Genomic DNA, 23793 nt, shown 5'->3' with positions numbered 1-23793 from the left:
TATCTACATTATTCATCTTGATATTAAAAACAGCAATATCTTGATATTTTGATCTGCATGTATGACAAAAACGTTAGATGACATGATATTTTTTGTTAAAGAGTCATAACTGTATAATTAACAGTAGATCTTTTATTTGAAATGGAGTTTGCTTTGTAACTCATCATTCCATCATTGGAACTGCAGACCACAAGCACCTGCTCATTTCTACAGTAATCATGAAAAAATTTCAGACAACTATTGTCCCTTTTGAGTGATAAATATGTAAAGATATATACCAAGACATTATTAAGTTGGGAATTTCAAATATTTCACATAGAAGGGTACAATAATACAAATGTCATAAATACAGTTGACACTTACGATAGCAATCTTTGGAAGGTCCACACCCCATTGTTACATTAAACTGCATAAAACTTCCATCTTCTACAATAACATCTCCAGACATGGCATATCTTACTGTGTTGTTTCCTGAAAGTAGAAAATAAGAAACCTGACAAATTGGTTTGAAGCAGATTGATCAGTAAAATTATATTTCAAGTTTTAATATCTTCCCGAGACAACCCATATCTCAGAAAAAAGGAAGTATTGAAACTGTTTAGACATGAATGAAATAATAACTTCTATAAAATCAAAATTTTGTGCTATGAATAAATTACAGAATTACTAGGTTACGTAGAATTTGTCTTCAAAAGCATATAATAATAATAATAAAATAACTAAGAAATCATCTCTATTGTTTTATTTGTTACCAAAAACCTTTACTTTATATGGATTTCTATTATCTGTCATACCATATTTAAGATTTTTTAACTATTCTTTAAATGCCATTGTATTTGTTTACCATTGAATAGTATGACTTTGCTTTCAGATTGACAGACATTTTCCAAATTTCCTCCAGGGAACAGAAGCCAACTGGTTTCCCTTGGTAACATAGGATCATCTTGTAAAGGCTCAACACCATGCATATCTCCACCAATAAATATCTGAACCAATGTAAAAGTTATGCATGTAACAAAATGAGTGAAAATTTTATTTTTTTTAAAGTATAAAGTTGGTAGAACAAACAGAGTAGCCCTAACAGCACACAGATAGAAAATATTTAGCAATATATCAGGGGGATAACTCTAGAATACATGCAATAGCAGTGAAAATTGACTGTTGTTTAGTTTTAGATATTAATGCTACAAATCAAAGATCCTAGCACAATAAAAGTGATGCTATCATGCAGAAACAATCAATTTTACAATTTTTTAAATACAAATAAAGGGGCATAACAATGAAAATTTAAATGAAGTAATTGTGAACAAGTTTTAAGGTCTTTTATAATAAATTTCCTTTGTCATCAAGAAACTATTCAATATGAAGTGCCATACATGAAAAAGCACAATTTGTCTTATAAATCTTACATGCACTAATGTGATCACAAATGGGAAATTCTACCATGCACACAGAATCTGAAAAAAAACAGTCATACAAGTTTAATATTCATTTAAAGTGTTTACAGGAAAAAAAGATCATAGCAGATATCCTCATCTTTAAATGGAAAGAGCACTAAAATTTGAAGAAGCTTGACCTAAATAATGTATGCTTATTTCTCATATTATAAGTTATGTCACTATATAAAGTCAATATCAACTATTAGAAAATGAATGTTTCTAGAACTGTTTGATCAATGTATTACATCATTAATAATAAGTAAAGCACAAACATAAGACTGTTGGTAATTTTTCAGCTGAAAAACATTCATTAAAAGTCAAGATTGATGCTTCATAAAATAATCTCTTAATATAGCAAATCCTTACATGATCAATAGCCCAGTCCTCTAAGAATGTTCCATTTACAGAGTGTTGTATCCACCTTATTCTTGTGTTATTGGTCCTAGCATTCTCTGGTAAATGTAGGGCTATGTATGTTGGCCTGTTACTATACTTATTGAAGTCAAACTGCTGTATTGATGTCCAGGAAACACCTCCATTGTTACTGTACTGTAGATATACAGGGAATGTTGCCAGATTAGGTGGGGTCTTCTTACAACCAAGTCTCATGAAAAACTGAATCAAACTGTGAGAAATAAACAAAACATACAGATTTTGCTAATGCATTCTATATTAATTTTGTCAAACTACGATCAAAATAATAGAAAATAAGTTAGAGTACAGAAAAATTATGCAGTCAAGTCTGTTTTTCAAACAGTTTTAGGGTACCTTGTACTAATATGGTTCTAATCTAGTATTTATTGGATATCATTCCAATATATTTGAATTTACTTTATAATGATCTAGTGACCTAGAAACTCCTTACCTAGCTGTGCTGAGGTCCAAATCTCTGGTAGTCAAGACCCTTTCTCCACTGTTTCTGAAAGTCAGACTTGGTCCTGATACAAGTGTATCACAATGATAAGATAGCCTGGCCCCACTCCAAATCCACCATTTCTTCTTGTTAAATCTGTGGCCTAAATGATATGCTTCAAGTTTTACAGTTAAATAAAACTGACCAAATGTATGGAGGCCTTGTAGTTCAAAATTTTAACCAAATAACATGAACATGAAAAAAATAACTAGATTAATGGTTCACTTGTCCTTTTTTCCAATGACACCACTGCTGATTTATTTTCCTGTAATGTCATGTAAATTGGCATTGCAGATATACAGAAGTCACATTTGGTAATTCCTCAAAATCATCCTCTCTATAAAAATTTTCTAAATATTTCAATATCTCTATAATGACCAGTCTTCTGACATGTAGGTCATATCTCCCAGTTTGGAGGTAGTCTCCCTTTTTCATTATTATTTCTTTTTTAGTATAGTTGTTTTTCTTTTAAAAAAGTTTACACTTAAAAGAGTTCAAAATCTACCTGAAATTCAAAGGAGTAGGTCCAGTAAGGACCGATTTTGGCCTCACATTTCATATTCATCTGACAAAAAATGTTGACCACTTTCTAAACACTTAAGTGTTTATTTCATTTGAATCAATTAGTTTATGTAAAAGATTTGAACTGATTTAGTCATTAAAAACGATCCGATTCAAGCTCAAATATGAAAAATCAACCAAATATGCCGAAAAATGTCACTTTTTGGATGGTTTTTGTGGCCGCATCCGTGTTCATCCTCAACCTTTATATATGTTATGTATTATCATAAAATACAACTTCCATTTCAATATTAAGGATGAACACGAATGCGGCCACTTTCGTTTTACACGAAAACCGTCTAAAATTTAACTAAAATGCTAGAATTTTGAAGAAATCAGTAATTTAGCATGACTTTAAGGTGCCAGTACCCGATATATGTTCATTGTATAGTCAAAAATAGCCCATATTTATGTATCAGAAGCACTCTACTGTTCAACAAATAACTGAAAGTTTACATTTTATCAACTTTGTAAAACTGCGATATTTTGAGGCCAAAATGGGCTCTTACTGGACCTACTCCTCACTAATCAATTAATTATTGATCGAATTTTTCCAATGTAGATTGTGAAGTTTTGTTCAAACAGTAATATCAAAACTGCAAAAAGAATATATTCCCCTCTTTTGAGGTTTCTCTTCCTAACCAAGTTTTTTGTTTGTGATCGCCACAAATTGCAACAGTTTTCTTATATTTTTTCGTAACTCCTGCTTATTCTTTTTATACCTTACCATGATGTGAATCATCTTCATTAAATTCTCTCAGCGGTATAGCTACATCCACTGGTGTGAAGTTATCCTTTAAGTAGAGAGAGTTACGGGTCCAAGGTGAACACATGTCACCTCCATGGTCTTCATCACAGGTACACATCATTGTATCTGAGCATGCTCCATGACCTAGACAATGTTCTCTACATGCCATACCAATGAAAATGTTATCAATGGCCCATTCTGGTGCAAAATCATTATCTGGTACAAAGCCTTGATACCATCGAAATCTCAATGCTCTGAAATATCAAATGAGGTATATTTCAAATAGATTATATTCATAGTGTAGATGCATTTACATTGATAAATATTATCTATTTTAAGGTTATCTAGTATGGTTGTTTCAGTTCTATAAGACATATATGAATTTAAATTAGATTTTACCCATGAAAATCAACAACAGGAATTCATCCATGCAATCAAAATCTCAATTTTGTGTTTAATTTCTTTCTAATGGTAACTGAATATTTTTTCAGTAAATCATTTTACAACTTGTTTTAGTTCTAAGCAACACTCTTTTTATGCCCTATCAATTATATAACCCACATGTCTTTTTGATACAAACTAAAGGCTTCAAGGAGCCTATATCACTCACACTATATTTTCTTGAATAAAATTGATACAATTTTAAGTTGAAATCTAGATATAAATATTAGCACAAAATTATAACAATAAACTGTTGACACACAGAACAAGAACAGTCTTTCTTGTACATAAACTTGACTTGACTTGTAACCTATGCAAAATAAAAATCAACTATGAGTAAAGTTGCAGGGCCAAATAACCTCAATGGAAATGAGATATAACAGTGTTAATATAGATATAATCTACCCAAAAGTTTCAAATTCAATAGACCATGAATGAGAGGGCAGAGTAAATCATACACATGCTTAATACAAAAGAGAAACAAACTTTAACTAAGTGGTTGAGATGTTCCATTTACTAACCCACATACATAAACATTATCCAATGGGATGATCACTCTTCTCCAAAATGCACTTGTTCCTCCATAGTAGATAGATGGTGAGAGATCAACATCAAAACATCTAGCAGACGACACCTCAGCACAGTTTGGTACCAGTGGATGCCAGGTTTTCCCTCCATTAGCTGAGTATTCTAATCTAATTGGGTACTTCTCTGAGGGCTTTGAACCACATCCAACATTTATCTAAAATAAAATAATCTAAATACTTGTTGATTTCCATTTATTTTTTACAGAATGTTGAATCATTATTAATGTATCTCATTCTAGATATCTTTTTATAGATAGGTTTGCTTTTTTTAGTAACTTTTGGTGTTTTATACATATTTATACACATAACACATGTTTGGATTTGAGTATTACTGATGAAGGTAGTTTCTGGAAATCTTTTTGACTAAAAACACTTAGGCAGCAACCATTTGATTTTCTGGGGGGGGGCTATGGTTTTTTTTGGAAAAAAAAGTTTGTTTCCAGTTTTTGGAGAAAAAAATAATTTGTTTTTGATTCTGAGAAAAAAAAATTGTTTGATTCACCCTCAGCTGCCACTATATGTAATGCTAAAATTGAAAGAAAAAAATTGTTTTCGACTTGTCGCGAAAAAAATAGATTGGTTTTCGCCGCAGGCGAAAAAAAAAGTTTGCACAGAAAAAAAAACCATAGCCCCCCCCAGAAAATCAAATGGTTGCTGCCTTATAAAGTGTAATTTTCATTTGCACACAAATCAGTACATTTTATTATGTTCATAAAATGTAACATAATAGATTTATTTGACAAAAAAATCTAAATAAGAGAGGTGAAACATTTTTTTGGGGGCATTTATCCTATTTCTTTTATTTAAAGTTATGAATGTCTCAGTAAATCAAAATACCTATGCATTGGTCTACATATTTAACTTAATATTCCTTAAATTTGGGCCAATATGTTTACAAATTTGCTAAAAAATTCAAACTACTTACATCAAATTGAACGATAGACATTGGCCCTACATCTAGGTCTTTGGTTACAACATAATGTTCTCCTGATTTCGGTGCATGTCTGAACACCATGGCTGATTGACCAGAACCTTCAGTATCCTGTCTAAATAAATATAGGTTAGTCAATGTCAATTATTAATAAAGGCTTATCATTAGTGATTGCTTTGCAATATAAAGGGCTTTATCATATCATGTTATTAACTGGCTATTTCTGTATTAGCCAAGGTATAGTTTGGAGTAAGTTGTATTGGTCCAAAGACCAGGCCCGTAGCCAGGAATTTCCGACTTTGACAGTCACAATTCGAACAAAACGTTGACTTTAACAGTGTTCATTTGTTTTCAAGGGGTGTCAGCTGTACGTTATAACAATTTTGATAGCTTTAAAAGTAAAACATCTTTAAGGAAATGTAAAAAAAATGACATTTCAATTTTTTAATACTGAGATACTCACTAAATATTATCATTTGCATTAATAAAAACCGCCAAATAATTTCTGAATTCACAGCATGAGACTGTTTTTTTTTTTTTTTTTTAGAAAAACACAAGGAAATTTGAAGATCAGCTTATAATACAGTGTTTTAGATAAATTGAGTAAAAAATAAAATACTTTGAATAAAATCAGTACTGTGGATTCTTTTTATCGTAGTTATCGTGGAATGAAGAAATTTGGCATTTTTATGGACATGTATTTTCGTGGTTTTGCCAATCTCTGCATAAAAAGCCTACAGAATTTTTTTTTAATTCATGAAACATTTGAATTTGTGCTTCACCTGTACCAACAAAAACCAATGAAATTTGGTATCAATAGAATAATAATGAATCCAATTTAATATAAATACTTTCTTTGAAAGTGTGATCATTGGGGTATATTTTAGGAAAATGGTATTTTTTGAAGGGTACAACGAAATAAAAACTTTATACAAAATTCATCTTTTATCAAAATATATAAAGAACTTAAAATATCCATGTTTCATGTTTGGACGGGGAAATTTAGAAATACAGCTATAGAAAGCAAGATAGATTTAATTACATTTGAATCTCTTCTCCAGCACAGGAAATGGAATAGTGGTCTTTCCCCTTAACTAGAGAAAATTACAAACTTACAATCTTACAAACAACTATACCTTGTTTTATGTTCACAGAATGAATCTACTACACCATCATTTATAAAAAGCCATTCATCTGAGAGAGATGTACCGTCAAAATTATCTGTCAGAGAAAATGGGTTCATGGGCATTTTACCTATGTGTAAATTGTCTACTGCCCAGGCTGACAACATTTTACCTACAAATGAATAACAAATGTAAACTTTATAAATATTATTTCATCATTTTTTTTATAACAAAGCCTCCCTCTATGATGAATTTGAATGAAGCTCTCGGTTTTTTGTATAATGAGACTGTGAGTTTGCAAAATGAATAAATAAAAGATATCTAAAAGCCAAACTTATATCTATTGTTATAAGCCAAAAAAGTACCATCCATTTGATCTTACTATATTTTGCTATATCCCCAATGTACAGAAATGTGTATATTCAAATAATCAGAAAATAAAAAAATTGTACAAAATTGGAAAATTGTTTTGTTAAGCTTGTTAAAAGAATGGTTGTGTGACAATTCTGAATATTGATTGTGTTAATTGTAAAATAATAAAATATATTATTTTTTTTACATAGAATTAGTTGTAATATTCAAACAGCCAAACTTCTTTCTGTCACCTCATATTATAAATTACAAATGTATGACCATTAATTATGCATGATTTGTATTGTAGCATTAGTTTTGGTGCATTTTCACAATAATTCACAACTGATTTTGGTATAATTTACTTAGCCACCATTCCTGATCCTGATTTTTTTTATGTCTAGGAATTCAATATTAACCTTGGCACCACATTTTGAATTGTAGGATGCAGCAAAGGTTTTCCTAAATCTTATAGGTCTAACAAAAAAAAACCACATAAAATCAACATATCTTTTCCAAAATGTGTTGACTTTGGTGCATATGATGAACTGTCATATAGAGATCTGTTTTTCAACAAATGAAGTTTTTTTTCTCAATAAGATACAATTTTGAAAGATAATGCTGCTTTTTTAAAATTCTAAGATATAGTTGAAATTTAATGCCATATTTTGCCAAAAGTGTATATGTCCCTTTTCCTATCTTGAGTGAAATCATGGGCCTTTACTTCATACCTCCATATACCTAAATAGTATAAAATTTATCCAAAAATTTGTCCAGCAATTTCCATTACTCACCTTCATTTCTAGGTTGCCAGAATCTAAACCTAGTTGCATGGGTTTTGGCTTTCACTGGTAAGTCTATACTAAAAAATCTGTAATAAAATCAAGAATTGTATGCAATATTGTACAAGTGTACTTGAACTTGTAAATAGACTTTGATTTTGGTAATCATACCACATCCTCTTTTTTTATATTTGATATAATATTCCATGCTCAGCAGATATAAAATAAGTTCAAATTATCTTCAAACACGAGTAAGTACAGCAGACAAAAATCACTTGCATCGTACAACTTAATAGTATGTGCTTACTTGTATGTTATTAAAATACATGCTCAGAAGATATAACAAATATTCTATCCCACTAATTTTGAGGTCACAAGTTAATGTGCTCCTCTGTCTTTGTCAATACACCTTCATGCCAAATATCATGTCAATGTAAAACAAAATTAAAAATTATGACTCGAACAAGATTTTATGAGAGTATAAAAGCCAAAAGAAAATAAGAATACACTTTGTCAAATGAGAGACTCTTTATTAGGTTTTTTCTAGGGTCTTGAATTTTATCTACCAGCAAAGTAATGATTTTGCATATCGTATAAGCACATTATTTAACCAACTTTTTTTTATTTTTCAATACTTACTTTGGTTCAGACTGATTTCTATAATTTATTTCCTTCAACAGATTCCAGGTTATTCCACCATTGATAGAATACTGCAGCAGAACACTCTCTGATCTTGGCCAGAATTTCTCATTACCATTACAACCATATTTAAAGTAGAACTCTACAGCTTGTAACATGCTGGAATCAATGTCTCTGCTCACAGCTAATCTCATGTTTTCCTTAAACACAGAAATAAAATAATAACAAATAATGTATACTGCACAAAGATTAAAGTTTATTTTCATGATAAGGTTGAAATCATGGCCATATTTTGGATAAAGTATACCTGGTATAAGATATTGCTGATATAAACCTATAATACAAATTTTATAAAAATCTGGCAAGAATTGTACATTTGAAAGTGCTTACAAGATTGGACAGACAGAGACGCAAGGCTGAACAGACACTCCATATTTCTATGTCATCCCGAAGTGCGATGAACAAAAATTAAATCAATTTTAAAATTTGTATACAGATGAAAAACAAGAATGTGTCCATAGTACAATCGCAATATCATTTTCTATGTTCAGTGGATCATTGAATTGGAGTAATTTGACATTAAAATTGAACAGATCATATCATGGGGAACATGTGTACTAACTTTAAAGTTGATTGGACTTTAAATTCATCAAAAATACCTTGACTAAAATCTTGAAAGAGGACTAACAAAGGAACCACGAATGAATAGACTAACAGAGGGTGAGACAGAAAAAAACATAATACCCTAAGTGGGCCACAATAAAGTAAAGAAACTATGAGGTATTGAACTTACCTCAGTAAATGTCATAGCATTTCCACTGACTACAGTTCCGCAAAGTTTGGTATTACCCCCTCCATACAGTTCTAACCAGTTATCTTTCCTTGGTGTATCTGTGTTAAAATCATCTCTCAAAATAGCAGGTAGTGGCTCCGATGGAATACAGGCTTGACCAGAAAATCCAGGGTCACATCTATAAAATTATTCTATATCCTTAATTTTCAAACTGATATGATATAAGTAAGTATTTTTTGTATCAATTATGTATTCGATGTGAATCAGAAAGATCATGCTGTATCCTCATTATTGGACAAAAATCATGTTATCCCGCAAAGAGCAAACTATTGTACAAATGACAGGTATACAAATGATTTTTGTGCTTTATTTATATAACATACAAATAAAGTCTCCACACATCCTGCTTAAAAGTTGAGAATTTAGTGGTCTAATTTGCAGTGGGTATATAAGCCATGCCGATTTCTATTAAACCAAAACTGGAATTACAAAACTAAATGATAAAGTGTCACTGTTAAATTACAGGATAAAAATAAACTATGTACATTGTTAAAATGTATATATACATTTGTTACCTGTATGAAAAAGGAAATAAGTTCAACCAGCCTTGCTTTTTGCCCTGTTCCTGATAATTTTACATATACATTTCATTTCTTCTCAGACAATTTTAACCAATGAAAAATATTTCGCTTAATAAATATTAACTACAAATAAGCATTGTGGTTCATAAGTGTTTCTCGTTTTTATATATAGATTATTCTGAACACATCTATCTTTTCAATTTGCATGCGTGGAAGATTTCTGAAGTTACTGATTTAAGAAAATGCACACAGAATTATTTTTTTTAAATATACTAATATTTTACTTTAAATCATATTTTTACAATACTTGATGATTATGAAACACAAACACATCTTTAAAGTATGATCTGCACCGAACCAGTTTTCTATCTGAATACTTACATACATTGATCATCCCTACAATAACCATGACCAGAACATAACCAAGGACAACCAGTACCTAGATATACATTGTCCAGGGCCCAAACATGTCCTCTAGGAATAGAACTGCTTTGCTTCCATCTAAATCTTGTAGTTGGAGACCTGAAATATAAAGAATGGTAAGTTTTTAAACATGTTATCTTTGTAGCCTTTTTTCATATATATTTTGTCATATGTGTTATCATAATAAAAGTTTGGTTCAAGATAGAGCAGTTACTTTGCAAATGTCATTAATGAAAATTTCTGTATACAGGGCCTAAAATAAAATTTCATTTGTTCAGCATTGCCGCCCTACCCATTGAAAAACTTGCCGCCCAAATAATTTTATATGCGTTTCAGAAATTTATTTTTTTCTATTAAAAAAAAATCGAAATTGTGCCGGAATTTGATCGTATCCGCCAAGTTTGTTCCTGGCTTTACTTATTTCAAATCACGATCTTAAAAGCGCTTGCCTTACACTGTATTGGGAGCAAACATTTAAATGACATGGAATAGAAAAAGTCTGCCAAAAGTAATTGTCAAAGAGACCGGCAGGGGAAAGCATCTCCCTATGCTGCAATGCATTGGTTAAGGGAGATGGATTTTATCAAAAATCAAATTTTCAGCTATTCTTTGAAAGAAACGTCCAGAGAGATCTTGTAGAGGACTCAAATTTTATCGTTTGTAAAGAAGAAACAGGTGATTTCCGCTCGACTTTGTCGCTTCATGAGATAGAAGTTTATCACCAGGACATCACAGAACAAATATGCATGGCTCTTACATTTGTTGAACTTATTAAATATTTGAAATTTATCATTGACAAATTTTCCCTTGAACCAGAGAACAAAGTATCTACTATAGTCAGAACCACAATGATGCAGTCAAGATAATTATGGCTGTAAGCACCAAAGCTTAAAGACCAAAATGGTCCCAGATTTACAGGTTTATAGTAGTTTTGTACCAGTAGATGCTAGCCTGGTACAAAACATACATATTTTAAAGACTAGCATCTTGTGTCAATTGAAGTACTTCCCCCTTTTCTTGCATTTCTTATAAACATGAATAAGATAATTCTTAAAACATAAAAGATACTGACAGAAACATATTTATTAATGTATCTAGCGTACTAGTGATGAATAAAATCCCCTCCTTTTCATAATTCTAAGGGCTCATTAATTTATCTGCATTCATGTAATGCATGTCCAGATTTCTGTTAATCAAACAAGCATTACAACCCATAATTTATTTATCTGCAAAAATTGTCTGTCCTGCTGCATATTTCCATTTTGAATTTATCATACGTTTTAAACCTAGCCCAGAAAAACCTTGCACTTGGATAATATTAGTATAAACACCATGTCTATTTGTGCCAACCTTCCAAATTTTTAATATTTTGCTATCCTAATTTGGTACAGATCCTTTATCCTCAAAACTTATCAGGGGCAGTAGGCTAGTTTGTATGGTAGTTCGTCACACCTTACATGTATGATTACTAGCCTCTAGGTATTGGTTTGAGCCCTAGTTGGGCAGTTGCAAAATTAAGGTTTGATTTTCATGTCATATGTGATAAGGTTAGTCAGTTTCCTCCCGCAGGTTGGGGTTTTCCTTCAAGTACTACGGTTTAGTACGCCACTGAAACTGACTGCCATGAAATTACCCATATGGTGTAGAAAGTGATGTTTATAAAACCAAAGCAAACAATCAAAGTTTTAAATCTTTGTTCATTTGTACAAGGAGCCGTAGTGGTTGAGCCATTTAACTTATGGTAATTTTACCAAACTGTGACCACAACTTCAAGATGTGACATCAGGCCTCTGTTCAATGGGCAGTCCCACAATAAAAGTTCAATTTTCACATCATACATTTTATATGGTTAATTTGTCAGTTTCCTGCCTCATTTCTGTGTTTTTTTCTGGGTACTTTGGTTAACTCTGCCAATAAAACTGACTATCTTACATGAAATTATCCATATGATGTAGAATGTGACATTGACGGTTGACCCCTTTCAAAGAAACCACCAGCATGTACACACAACAATGCTGCAATGCTTTAGACAACATTGATCTAGAGACTTCATGATTTACATGTATCAAGCTTTTAAATGTAAAAAAAAAAAAAAAAAAAAATCCCTACCTACCTACCCACCTGCTGATAGTGTGGGTCGGCAATGCCAAACAAACAATTTTTTAAGGGTGGCCCAGTTTGGAAAATAAAAGTACATGTTATTGATTTGATACTTACTAGCTTTATAAAACACACATATTGAAAAATTTTAAAAAGTTAAAAAAATGTTTGCCGTCAATGAACTTTTTCTCATCTGAAGTAGAAAAAAGTATTTGTACATAATGAACAGCAAACAAATTGATTCAGGAAATGAGCAAACTAAATTAAGAACAAAGGGTGTGAAAGCCTTTATAAACTAAAGAATATTCTTCAATAAAAGACATACACAGCACCAGCAGGAAGGTATGTTGTTACTCGTGTCCAGTTTCTGTGCTGGTCTGACATGTATTCACTACTGAGATGATAGCCTGTACATTCAAACTTGGGTGGGGCACACTCCTCTATCACAGGTCTCCAAGTCTGTCCCATATCTATAGAGTACTCTAACATTACACCATACAAATTGTCATACAGAGAGTCACATCCCATGGCTATGTCAAACTGAAGGAATGTTGATGGTGTCACATGGAGGTCCTGTGTTGAGGCAAATCTTAAACCTGTAAAAAAAGCAAGGATTTTATCTTAAGAGTTTCACTAATATGTTTTTTAGTTGCCAAATCTATCTATACATGCAGCAAGAACGTTTCAACATTATTTTCAGTACACTACAGTAAAATTTGTACATTAAATAAAATTTACCTTTTTTTCACCCTTTAATACAGTTTAATCTTAGTCTTTAATTATGTACATATCTTATCTCTCACTGCCAGATTGATACAATAATTTTAATATTTTTGTCTACGGATTTTTAAGGCACAGCCTCTCGACTACTGTAATGGTCACTACTGAATTCATAAGTAAATCATTTTGTCTAACATAATGGGTTATTACACACCTGCACCATGAATGACTTTGAACGCTGAATTTAATGATGATTTGTACATACCTGTGTCTCTACTGAATTCCAAAGCATTGCCTCCTGACTGACATGAAGATCTAGCCACTGCACTTTCAGCCTGAAGCCATTTATAAGGATCTGGCATCATCATGTTGAAATCATCATAGAAGGTTTTAGCATTGGTTTCATTTACCCCAACAATTACACTGTCAATACCCCATTCGGATCTACCCAATCCTGAATAATAGGAAGATCTTCAGATTTACAAACCAGTAGGCTTCACACATTTTTACTTGGATATTTACATAACAATTCAAAAGTAATGGTTCTATTTTCACATCATAATTTTAAATAAACAAATAATACTGAGTTTTCCTCAAATTTAATTACAAAAGGCAAAGGAATCTGTAATCAATTATCTGCCACTCTTATTATAAAATACAAAAACAAAACAAAAAACATTATGGGACAAATTCTATCTAATAATTTTGGAGGAAATATTGTGTCAACTTTTATTCATCAGTGTATTTTTAAAAATCCACAACAAGAAATAAACATTAGGTATGTTTTGATTTACTATTTACATATGAAACATTAATTATTATGGCACCCTCAACGGAGTTGGGGTGACATATTGTTATTCTACGTTTCTTTTTTTTCTTATTATTATTATGGCACCCTCAACAGAGTTGGGGTGACGTATTGTTATTCTACGTTTCTTTTTTTTCTTATTATTCTTATTATTTTTCTTCCACACATTTTGTCCAAGAGATTTCTGGAAATCCAATGGACCAAAGTTGATGGAACTCTATCATATAGAGGACACTTAGGTCAAGAGTTGCAGGCACCATGGAATGGTTCAAGATGGCTGCCGTTTCCATGGAAACTGCAAAAATGTGAAAAATTTTCAAAATTCTAAATTCTTCATTATAAGACCCAAGTGGATGAAACTTTGTGGAAGTGTTACCTGATATGCCTAGATGTGCATGCAATATCAAGAGGTTCCAAAATGGCCACCATTGTCATGGAAACAGGGCGAAAGTTTAACATTGACCGTATGGTAAAACACAAAAAAGCTACATTTTCTTGAAGAATATAGCATCAATCCCAATAAAACGTTATAGATATGTAACATGGCATGTACCAATGAGGCACCTGTCTTTGGAATTTTGGAAATGGTAACTGTTACCATGGAAACAGCAAAAATTTCAAAAATTTCAAAATGCTCCAAACGAGATGAAATTTTACAACAATGTTAATAAACATGTGTAAAAGCGCTCTTTGACTTTGAAATTTTCAAAATGGCTGCCACTCGCCTGGCAATAGGGGAAGGGTGCCATCCGCTATTGCTTGCAATGGCAAATCTAGTTATTATTTTTTTTCTTGCAACAAATTTTGTCCAGGTGATTTCTCGAAATCCAATGGACCAATGTTGATGGAACTCTACTATAGTAAGGACCCCCAGTTGCAGAGTTGCAGGAAGCATGGAATGGTTCAAGATGGCTACCGTTTCCATGGAAACAGAACAAATGTGAAAAAATCCAGTTTTTTGTTTTGGTGAACTGTTTGGATATGCTTTATCTCAGAATCATTATATGTTGATACAATGTAGGTGCCCACTATATACAGGTGTTGGATGATTTTGGTGATCATTAGAACTACTATGTTGCCATGGAAACTACACCAAAAATTTCAAATTTCTCAAAATGCTCCAAACTTCAGGAAACTTCACAGTAACGATGAGCAACATTGGAAGATGTGGAATTTGGCGTTGGAATTTCCAAAATATCTGTTGTTACCTTGGAAACGATGCAAAAAGGTCAAAACTTTGAATTTTCACAGAACATTCTAGAACATCAATGTTAAATTTATTCTAGAGACATTAAATGGTATATGATTATGGAGGGAAAAAATAGCAGCAGGGGTATGTCTTTGGAATATTCAAAATGGCCGCCGTTACCATGGAAACAGCAAAAATATCCAATATTTCAAAATGCTTCAAACTTAATGAAACTTTGCAAAAATGTTACTAGACATCTGTAGATGCACTATTTGACTTTGGAATTTTCAAATTGGCTGCTGCTCACCTGGCAATGGGGGAAGGGTGCCATCTGTTATTGCTAGCAATTACAAATCTAGTTCAATCTATTATTTACTTGTGAAATATTTTACCTCCATAACCTAACGGCTGCCAAAATCTGATAATAGTGTGATCTGTTTTAGCATCAGCTGGTAAATCTAATGTCACAAACTCTTTTGTTGTATTGTAAATCCTAGGTTCTACCATCTTCAGAACATTCCATGTGATTTCATTGTCTGTGGAATAGTCTACTATAACACCTTCATTCCTATTGCTGGGGTCTGTACAACTGAAGGATCCATCATTACCTCCTATCTTAATTACAAACTGTAACATTCTAAAAGAAAAATTATGACCTCATTTTAGCTGTTTACAGAATAGTAAATTCAAACTTTTAAAACAGAATGCTTATGAATAATGTATATCCTAATAAGTATGTTAAGGACCTTTGTCTAATATATTATCAGACATACTCCATCTGATGAGTTGCTCCTTTTTCAACTGATTTTTATAATTCGTTATTATGTTGTACTGTTATACCACTGTCCCAGGTTAGGGGAAGTGTTGGGATCCCGCTAACATGTTTAACCCCGCCACATTATTTAAGTATGTGCCTGACCAAAGTCATGAGCCTGTAATTCAGTGGTTGTCGTTTGTTTATGTGTTACATATTTGTTTTTCTTTCATTTTTTTAATATAAATAAGGCTGTTAGATTTCTCGTTTGAATTGTTTTACATTGTCTTATCGGGGCCTTTAATAGCTGACTATGCGGTATGGGCTTTGCTCATTGTTGAAGGCGGTACAGTGACCTACAGTTGGTAATGTCTGTGTCATTTCGGTCTCTTGTGGACAGTTGTCTCATTGGCAATCATACCACATCTTCTTTTTTATAAAATCTGTAAAGTTTACCTTGATAGCCAGACATATTGTTTTCAGATCCCCCTTTTAGAATGGTTTATGATTGTACAATCTCTTTGAATAGTTAACTTTTCATTTCAGGTTTGTTCACAATGTATTATTCTTATGTTGTACTGTTATACCACTGTCCCAGGTTAGGAGAGGGTTGGGGTCCCGCTAACATGTTTAACCCTGCCACATTATGTATGTATGTGTCCAACCCTGCAACATTATAAAATTGAGAATGGAAATGGGGAATGTGCCTAAGAGACAAGAACCCGACCATAGAAAAAAACAACAGCAGAAGGTCACCAACAGGTCTTCAATGTAGCGAGAAATTCCCGCACCTGGAGGCGTCCTTCAGCTGGCCCCTAAACAAATATATACTAGTTCAGTGATAATGAACGCCATACTAATTTCCAAATTGTACACAAGAAACTAAAATTAAAATAATACAAGACTAACAAAGGCCAGAGGCTCCTGACTTGGGACAGGCGCAAAAATGTGGCGGGGTTAAACATGTATGTATGTGTCCTAAGTCAGAAGCCTGTAATTCAGTGGTTGTCATTTGTTTCTGTGTTACATATTTGTTTTTCGTTTATTTTTTTATACATAAATTAGGACATTAGTTTTCTCATTTGAATTGTTTTACATTGTCATTTCGGGCCTTTTATAGCTGGCTATGTGGTATGCTCCTTGTTGAAGGCCATACAGTGACCTATAGTTGTTAATTTCTTTGTCATTTTAGTCTCTTGTGGAGAGTTGTCTCATTGGCAATCATACCACATCTTCTTTTTTATAATAAAAATACCTTAGAAATGTAGTATTGAGCGGTTTAGTGACAGCTTCTCTGGTTCCATCCTCACTGAAGTACAAAGCATTCCCATGATCCACAACACCACACTTCAAACCTAAACTGCCACCTAGGATACGTCTCCAGCCATTAGAGGGGTCGTGGTGATTATCAAACCAGTCAAATAGACCATACTGTGTAACTGATGTGTCTGCACATGTAGGTCCTTCAAAAATTAAGTATGCCAATAAAAAGGTTATTATGAATATACAAATCAAAAGCTGTTACCTATATAATGAGTACCACTGAAATCAAATTATCACATATTGTTAGTCTTGTGTGCCACACGTCTGGCATATTAAATTTATAACAAAGTACCTTTTGTTGGCTATTAAACGTTTGTTTCTCTGTCCTATATTTTCTCCCATTTATATGTATTGTAGTCCTGTCATGTTAAGTTGTCATTTTAATGTTATAATTAACATTGCCATTAAAGCGGGAGGTTTGGCATGCCACAAAACCCGTTTTATCTTAAAATGGCCTGTACCAAGTCAGGAAAATGGACATTGTTATATTATAGTTCATTTCTGTGTGTGTTACATTTTAATGTTGTGTTTCTGTTGTGTCATAGTTCTCTTATATTTGATGCATTTCCCTCAGTTTTAGTTTGTTACTCGGATTTGTTTTTTCTCTATCGATTTATGAATTTTGAACAGCAGTATACTACATTTGCCTTTAATGCCACTTGTGAGGGGGGATAGGACCTTTATCAGGACTCTGGGATCGGGTGTATTCAAACTCGAGATTTCGGGATTGACCCTTTTGGGATCCGGGAATTCTTTTTTCGAATCTCAGGATTTAAATTTATCTAAATTCGGGACCTCAGGATTTCATGTTTTTAAGCCCAGGATTTCGGGATCAGGACCCCTCCAACCCCCCCTCACTTGTTGCCTTTTCAATTAATATCAACAACTTTAGTCATCTAATATCATTTACTTTTTTTTGCTGGTACAAGTGGTTGATATGGTCTATATAGTTTTTATGTTTGACTTCTGAGCTTCTTTGTCAATTCCCCTACTTTTAAATTTTGTATTTCAACATTTCCAATTAACCATAACAAAATATCTTAGACTTTGTAAATTAGTCCTCTTCCTTTTGAAACTTCAGGCCTGAAAATGTAAAGTCTAGCTTATCATGAATTAAAGAGTATCAAAGTACAACTTTGAAATGAACAATACCAAATATCCTCAGTATTTACCTGTGAATCCATCCTGACATATACATCTGTTGTTTTCACATGTGCCTTGTCTATTACAATTCTCTGGGCATGGTGGTCCAATGTATACATCATTTAGAGCAAAACTAAAGGCATAACCACCTGGCTGCCACCAACGGAAAATAACTGGACTAAAATATATAATTGAAGAGAGTCTTATACCACCTATAGAAAAAAGTTTTAAATTTTTCTGTACAATAAATTGTTTGACCCCTTTTCATAGTTGAAATTTTAATCTGCCTTCCTTGGATCCTGGTTAATTTATAGAACAACCCTCATTTGGTGTACTATGTTGAGTCCTAAATTTGGTAAAAATAGGCCTTTGACATTTAAATTGATATTTATTAACTGCTCCCATAGGGTTTTAATATAGACTAGTAACCTTTGTAATCTTGATTAGTGTATTATCATTATTATATTTTAAACTTACTGCATAGCTATGGTTTCTGAAACAGGTATGATAATGTTCTGCCAAGAACCATGTGGTCCTGAGTAATAAATAGTCCCCTCTGTTTGTAGTCCATTACAGTCAGACTCCTGGTAACAAGGTTCATGAACCAACCTCCAGGTCTGGCCACCATCATGACTGTATTGTAACATAACTGGATGGTCTAAACGAAATTGTGTACTACAACCCACATTAATCTGTGAAGCAAAACAAGCAAATTCCAATTGAAGACTAAGAATTTATAAACAGATACTGTAAATTCAGACAATTTCTAAGATGTTTTTATCATTGGGGAAATTGCAACTGGATTTAAATAATGATCTTTCATTCAAATTTAGATAGCACTATTTAGTCAGTGAGTATTCAAAATTTTGAAAATGTATAACAATACTTGGCATTGTACAACACAACAAAATGAAGTTAATGTTTATATGGTCAGAACTATGGATAAACTACTCCAATCTGTGTTGTACTAACCCTGAACTGTATAACATCTCCAGTCTGTAACCTGAGATCTTTTGTGACAACTGATTTATCATTCTGTTGATTGGCTAGTATCAGTGTGTAATCTCTAGCTTGACAATACTTCCCACGTACTCCTTCTGTGATTGTTAACCATTTTCCAGATTTAACAGGGTCTGCATGATTCTAATTAAAAAAAAAAAACATACAATAACTCAAACAATTCCTCATTGAGAAAACAGTAAGTTCATTAAAATAAACATTAATGATACATCAAGTTTTTTTCCTTTAAATCAAACATAAAATTCGATGACAGTGAGCATGTAGAATTTTACACCCTAACTTTGTTTAAAAATTAAGATTCAAAAGATCATCAACATTGTAAACATGCACATGACTTTATACTGAGCCTGTGAAATGGTTAAATTAAAAACCTTGGGTGTATGTTCTTTTTTCAGGGTCATTTGTAATATCATTTTGTGGTTGTAACTGGCAGTGAAAGATACCGTCTTTTGGTATGTATAACGCGCACATTTATACCCTAGGTCATGTTTCTTGTAAGAGGGGTGCGTGTTATACATGACTACAAACAATTTCTTAGTCTTTTTTTCAGGTCCAAACTCTGACAAAGAAATTTCCAAGTGAAGTGAAGAGTACGGAATATTTTTGCTAAAACCTCGATTGTTTTTATGTTTTACATGTTATAATTGTAATATGTATCGTATTGTTCTTGATTTGTCATGTTTTATTCAAATAAAATACATTTTATATCTTTGTTGTTACGTTTATTGTGTAAATTTGTCCATCTGTTTTGCAATCCGGAAATTTGCCAAGTCTTAATAAAGACACAATAAAGCTTTTGCTGTTGATTAAATTAGCCTCTGTGTTCCTTGTTGTCATAACCAAGGATCCGGAAATTTTTTCACCTAATTTCGGTCATTTTCATATAACTTAAAAGTTGGTGCCCCTTTTCAAAAACAGATTGTCAAAATCTCATTTACTGCACGAGTATGCTCCTACTCGTAGCATCAACGAACTTGTTTAACTGTTGCATCGCGTTTACTTCATGATTTATCCTACCATTTTCCTAAAATCGATCAAGAGCAATTAAAGGAAGGCAACAGTTTAAGAATAAAATGATTTTAATGACTCAAAATCGTAATTTTCTCAGTCATCGCTTACGTTTCTTTCGATTCTGAAGTCGAAATTCAAACCGGATGTAATGCGACAATACTAAAACGAACAATTCCGGACTTATTCCCGTGATTAGTTTTGTTTATCAAATTCACAGGAAAACATCGTTTTTTTAATATTTTACCTTTAATAGTGTAAGAATATTAATGAAAATAGTTGCACTTGCTTTATTTAGCAAGAAATCATTTTAAATTTACGATTTAGTGTCAAATCTGCGGAAGAGAATTTTAGGCATGCGAATCATAGTAAACAAAGCACGTGTGTTAGTAGTGAAAAAAGTCTTTTTTCTACGTAAATTAAATCAAGTTTTAATTTAATTTTAATATCATAATTGACAATTGTCTTAGCTGAAAAGTAATTAAATAATGAAGACAGTTGGTATTGAATTTTAATTTCTTTATAATATTAGTTCGGAGCGTGTGATTAATAGCCAGGTGTGAATTAAAAACACAGGTAAAGAGATTAGCGATCATTAGCCAATAGCTCCCCGAGGCATTACTATAGCTATTAGGAGGGCCCTCAGGATTATAACACTTTACTGGAGTGGCAGTTTAATTACATAAAATCGATAACAAAACAAAAATATGTTTAAAATGGCGATTTGAAACTCGCGATATCAATCTCAACGAAATGACCGAAATTATTTCTGTTGAAAAATAAAATTTGACCTAAATCCCAATAAATGATTTAGGACTTTTGAGTTTCCAAATCGGTCATGTCTGGCATATATGACCGTTTCCGGACCCTTGGTCATAACTTACTGTTTTTGTATGTGTTCATCATAGAGAGTTGAAGAAAAGTGTATGAAAATTGAATAAACCACACTCGTTTTGAAAAGATAAACCGCCATTTTTTCTAATGTATTGATCAGGTGATCGCAAGTCATGTGGGTCAGTCATGTGACTTAATACAAAGTATTGTAAAGTGATGATTTACTCTATGAGAAGTTTATTTTTATAAATACGTTTTTACTTTGTAACTTTTTAACTTTTAAACAACTGTTTAAAAACTGTTCAAGAAATAATGATTGGAAACATGATAATCCCATAATTGTCACCTGAACGAATTTAATTAGGAACAAAGTCAACCTGTCACTGATTTGTTTTGACATCGATTAGACCTGTTGATTGAGGTGTGATAATCCGGATTAACAGCTAGAATCATCAAACAAAAAATGAAAACAATGAGATTTTAACAATTTATTACAGCACTAATGACATTAATTATAATTATTAGACTGATTCGTAATTATTTAATTGTTTGAATCAGAACAATAATTTGGACATTTAATCTTGTCCTTGATACTCAAACCATTTATTAAATTTGGATTAAAATATTTATCTCAATCTAATAAAATTCTTATTCATATGTTAGAATACTTTTAATTTCATATCAATTACGTATTCCGTACGGAATTCTCCGACATTGGTGTCCATTTAAAAAACTTCCTGTTTACCGATAAACTTCCTGTTTGCTGATTTTGGAGCTGTAACTTTTCCGAAAATGTCTAGGAGTATTATACGAACAAGAAACTTTTTTTCTCTCGTTTCTTGGACCAAAAAAAAAAATACATCAATGCGCGCTATACATACCAAAAGACGGTAATAACATTTAGTTAACACCCAAAAAATCTTTCAGTTCAAAATTTAATTCAAAATAACAATTCATAATGTAATCAATTTATACAAACATTGAAGTTATCTTGAAGACTTCTCATCCTCTCATAACTTCCAATCCTGATCTCATCAACAGCCCACTGATCTCTCCCAGCACCAGAATGCTTAACCTGCCATAATCGAAATTTGGTCCTCGGTGACTTTGCTGTTTGTGGTAATACATTGTGAACAAACCTGAAATGAAAAGATAACTATCCATAAAGAGATTGTACGATCATAAACCATTCTAAAAGGGGGATCTGAAAACAATATGTCTGGATATCAAGGTAAACTTTACAGATTTTATAAAAAGGAAGATGTGGTATTATTGCCAATGAGACAACTGTCCACAAGAGACCAAAATGACACAGACATTAACAACTATAGGTCACTGTACAGCCTTCAACAATGAGCAAAGCCCATACCGCATAGTCAGCTATAATAGGCCCGATAAGACAATGTAAAACAATTCAAATGAGAAAACTAACGGCCTTATTTATATAAAAAAAAATGAACGAAAAACAAATATGTAACACATAAACAAACGACAACCACTGAATTACAGGCTCCTGACTTGGGACAGGCACATACTTAAATAATGTGGTGGGGTTAAACATGTTAGCGGGATCCCAACCCTCCCCCTAACCTGGGACAGTGGTATAACAGTACAACATAAGAACGAACTATAAAAATTAGTTAAAAAAGGCTTAACTCATCAGATGGACAAAAATACAAGTGGATGTGGCCGGGTACTTGTACATCCTGACAACAAAAAGACACTAGGAACAGATCTGAGAGTACTCACAGTTATCTGACAGCTAGTGCAAAGCCATTGTTCTTTTTTCAAAATAAAAATAAAAAATTTCAATTCATGCAATGTTGATTTGTTGTTTGAAGGGATTTATAATAAGCAACAAACTTTAAATTTCCAATATTTTATCTTGGAATATTAAAGCAAATTGATATGGCATTACACAATAACTAGTTAATGTTTTTTGTCCAAACCTAAGGCATCACCAAGGTCAAAAACCCACATTTCATATATATTTTATTACCCAAAAAGTTGACTTAATGGCAAAATTTGAAATGAATACATTTTTTAGAACAAAGACTAGACAAGATTGTGAAGGATACTACAATGTTTCCACATAACTTACTTGGACTTTCTATATTGTGATGGTACCATTTCTTGTATCAGATGCCATGTTGTACCGCCATTAACAGAATACTCCAATAGAATCCCCTCATCACGAGTCTCTGCACCACTACAATCAGGCAAATTACCTCCAATTCTCAAGTAAAACTCTATGTAATCAGCTGTCAAAGTGTTGAAGGCTTTAGTTTGTACCTCTCTAGCTCCTGCCTGACATCATAATATTAATGGTTTTAAATAATAATATTTCAGGTTTTTTGTACATTATACAAGTGACTTATAATACAAGTGAGATATTGTTGCTTGTAAATGTAATTGGTTACAAGTTTTTTTAAAGGTTTTGAATACTGGTACTTGATTAATTGGGACTGTAGAAGTCCATGTATTTATACTTCTAAATTCAAGTCACTGTTACTTGTTTACAATTTACAGTTTTTCTCTTCAAAGTCCTAATGCTAAACCTCAATCTTTACAACCCATATAA

General features: G+C 32.4%; 1 protein-coding gene across 1 annotated transcript in view; it reads right to left on the bottom strand.

The window, feature by feature from the left end:
* Positions 1–23793, bottom strand: part of LOC143082916 (reelin-like) — a 97207-nt gene that overhangs the window by 17866 nt on the left and 55548 nt on the right. The window contains exons 24-44 of the mRNA XM_076258929.1: positions 23314–23519; positions 22192–22351; positions 19323–19493; positions 18828–19042; positions 18380–18528; positions 17140–17347; positions 15523–15767; positions 13399–13587; positions 12739–13009; positions 10272–10412; positions 9310–9487; positions 8517–8716; positions 7890–7966; positions 6757–6916; positions 5615–5735; positions 4624–4844; positions 3641–3915; positions 2305–2455; positions 1806–2064; positions 845–986; positions 364–471 (exon numbers count right to left, since the gene is read on the bottom strand). Of these exons, the coding sequence (XP_076115044.1) occupies positions 364–471; positions 845–986; positions 1806–2064; positions 2305–2455; positions 3641–3915; positions 4624–4844; positions 5615–5735; positions 6757–6916; positions 7890–7966; positions 8517–8716; positions 9310–9487; positions 10272–10412; positions 12739–13009; positions 13399–13587; positions 15523–15767; positions 17140–17347; positions 18380–18528; positions 18828–19042; positions 19323–19493; positions 22192–22351; positions 23314–23519 (3847 nt within the window). The remainder of the gene's footprint in view (positions 1–363; positions 472–844; positions 987–1805; positions 2065–2304; positions 2456–3640; positions 3916–4623; positions 4845–5614; positions 5736–6756; positions 6917–7889; positions 7967–8516; positions 8717–9309; positions 9488–10271; positions 10413–12738; positions 13010–13398; positions 13588–15522; positions 15768–17139; positions 17348–18379; positions 18529–18827; positions 19043–19322; positions 19494–22191; positions 22352–23313; positions 23520–23793) is intronic.

This window comes from Mytilus galloprovincialis, chromosome 1 (assembly GCF_965363235.1).
Source record: "Mytilus galloprovincialis chromosome 1, xbMytGall1.hap1.1, whole genome shotgun sequence".
Classification (NCBI taxonomy): Eukaryota; Metazoa; Mollusca; class Bivalvia; order Mytilida; family Mytilidae; genus Mytilus; species Mytilus galloprovincialis.
The sequence above is the reverse complement of the archived record's forward strand: the minus strand, read 5'-3'. Positions and strand labels throughout refer to the sequence as shown.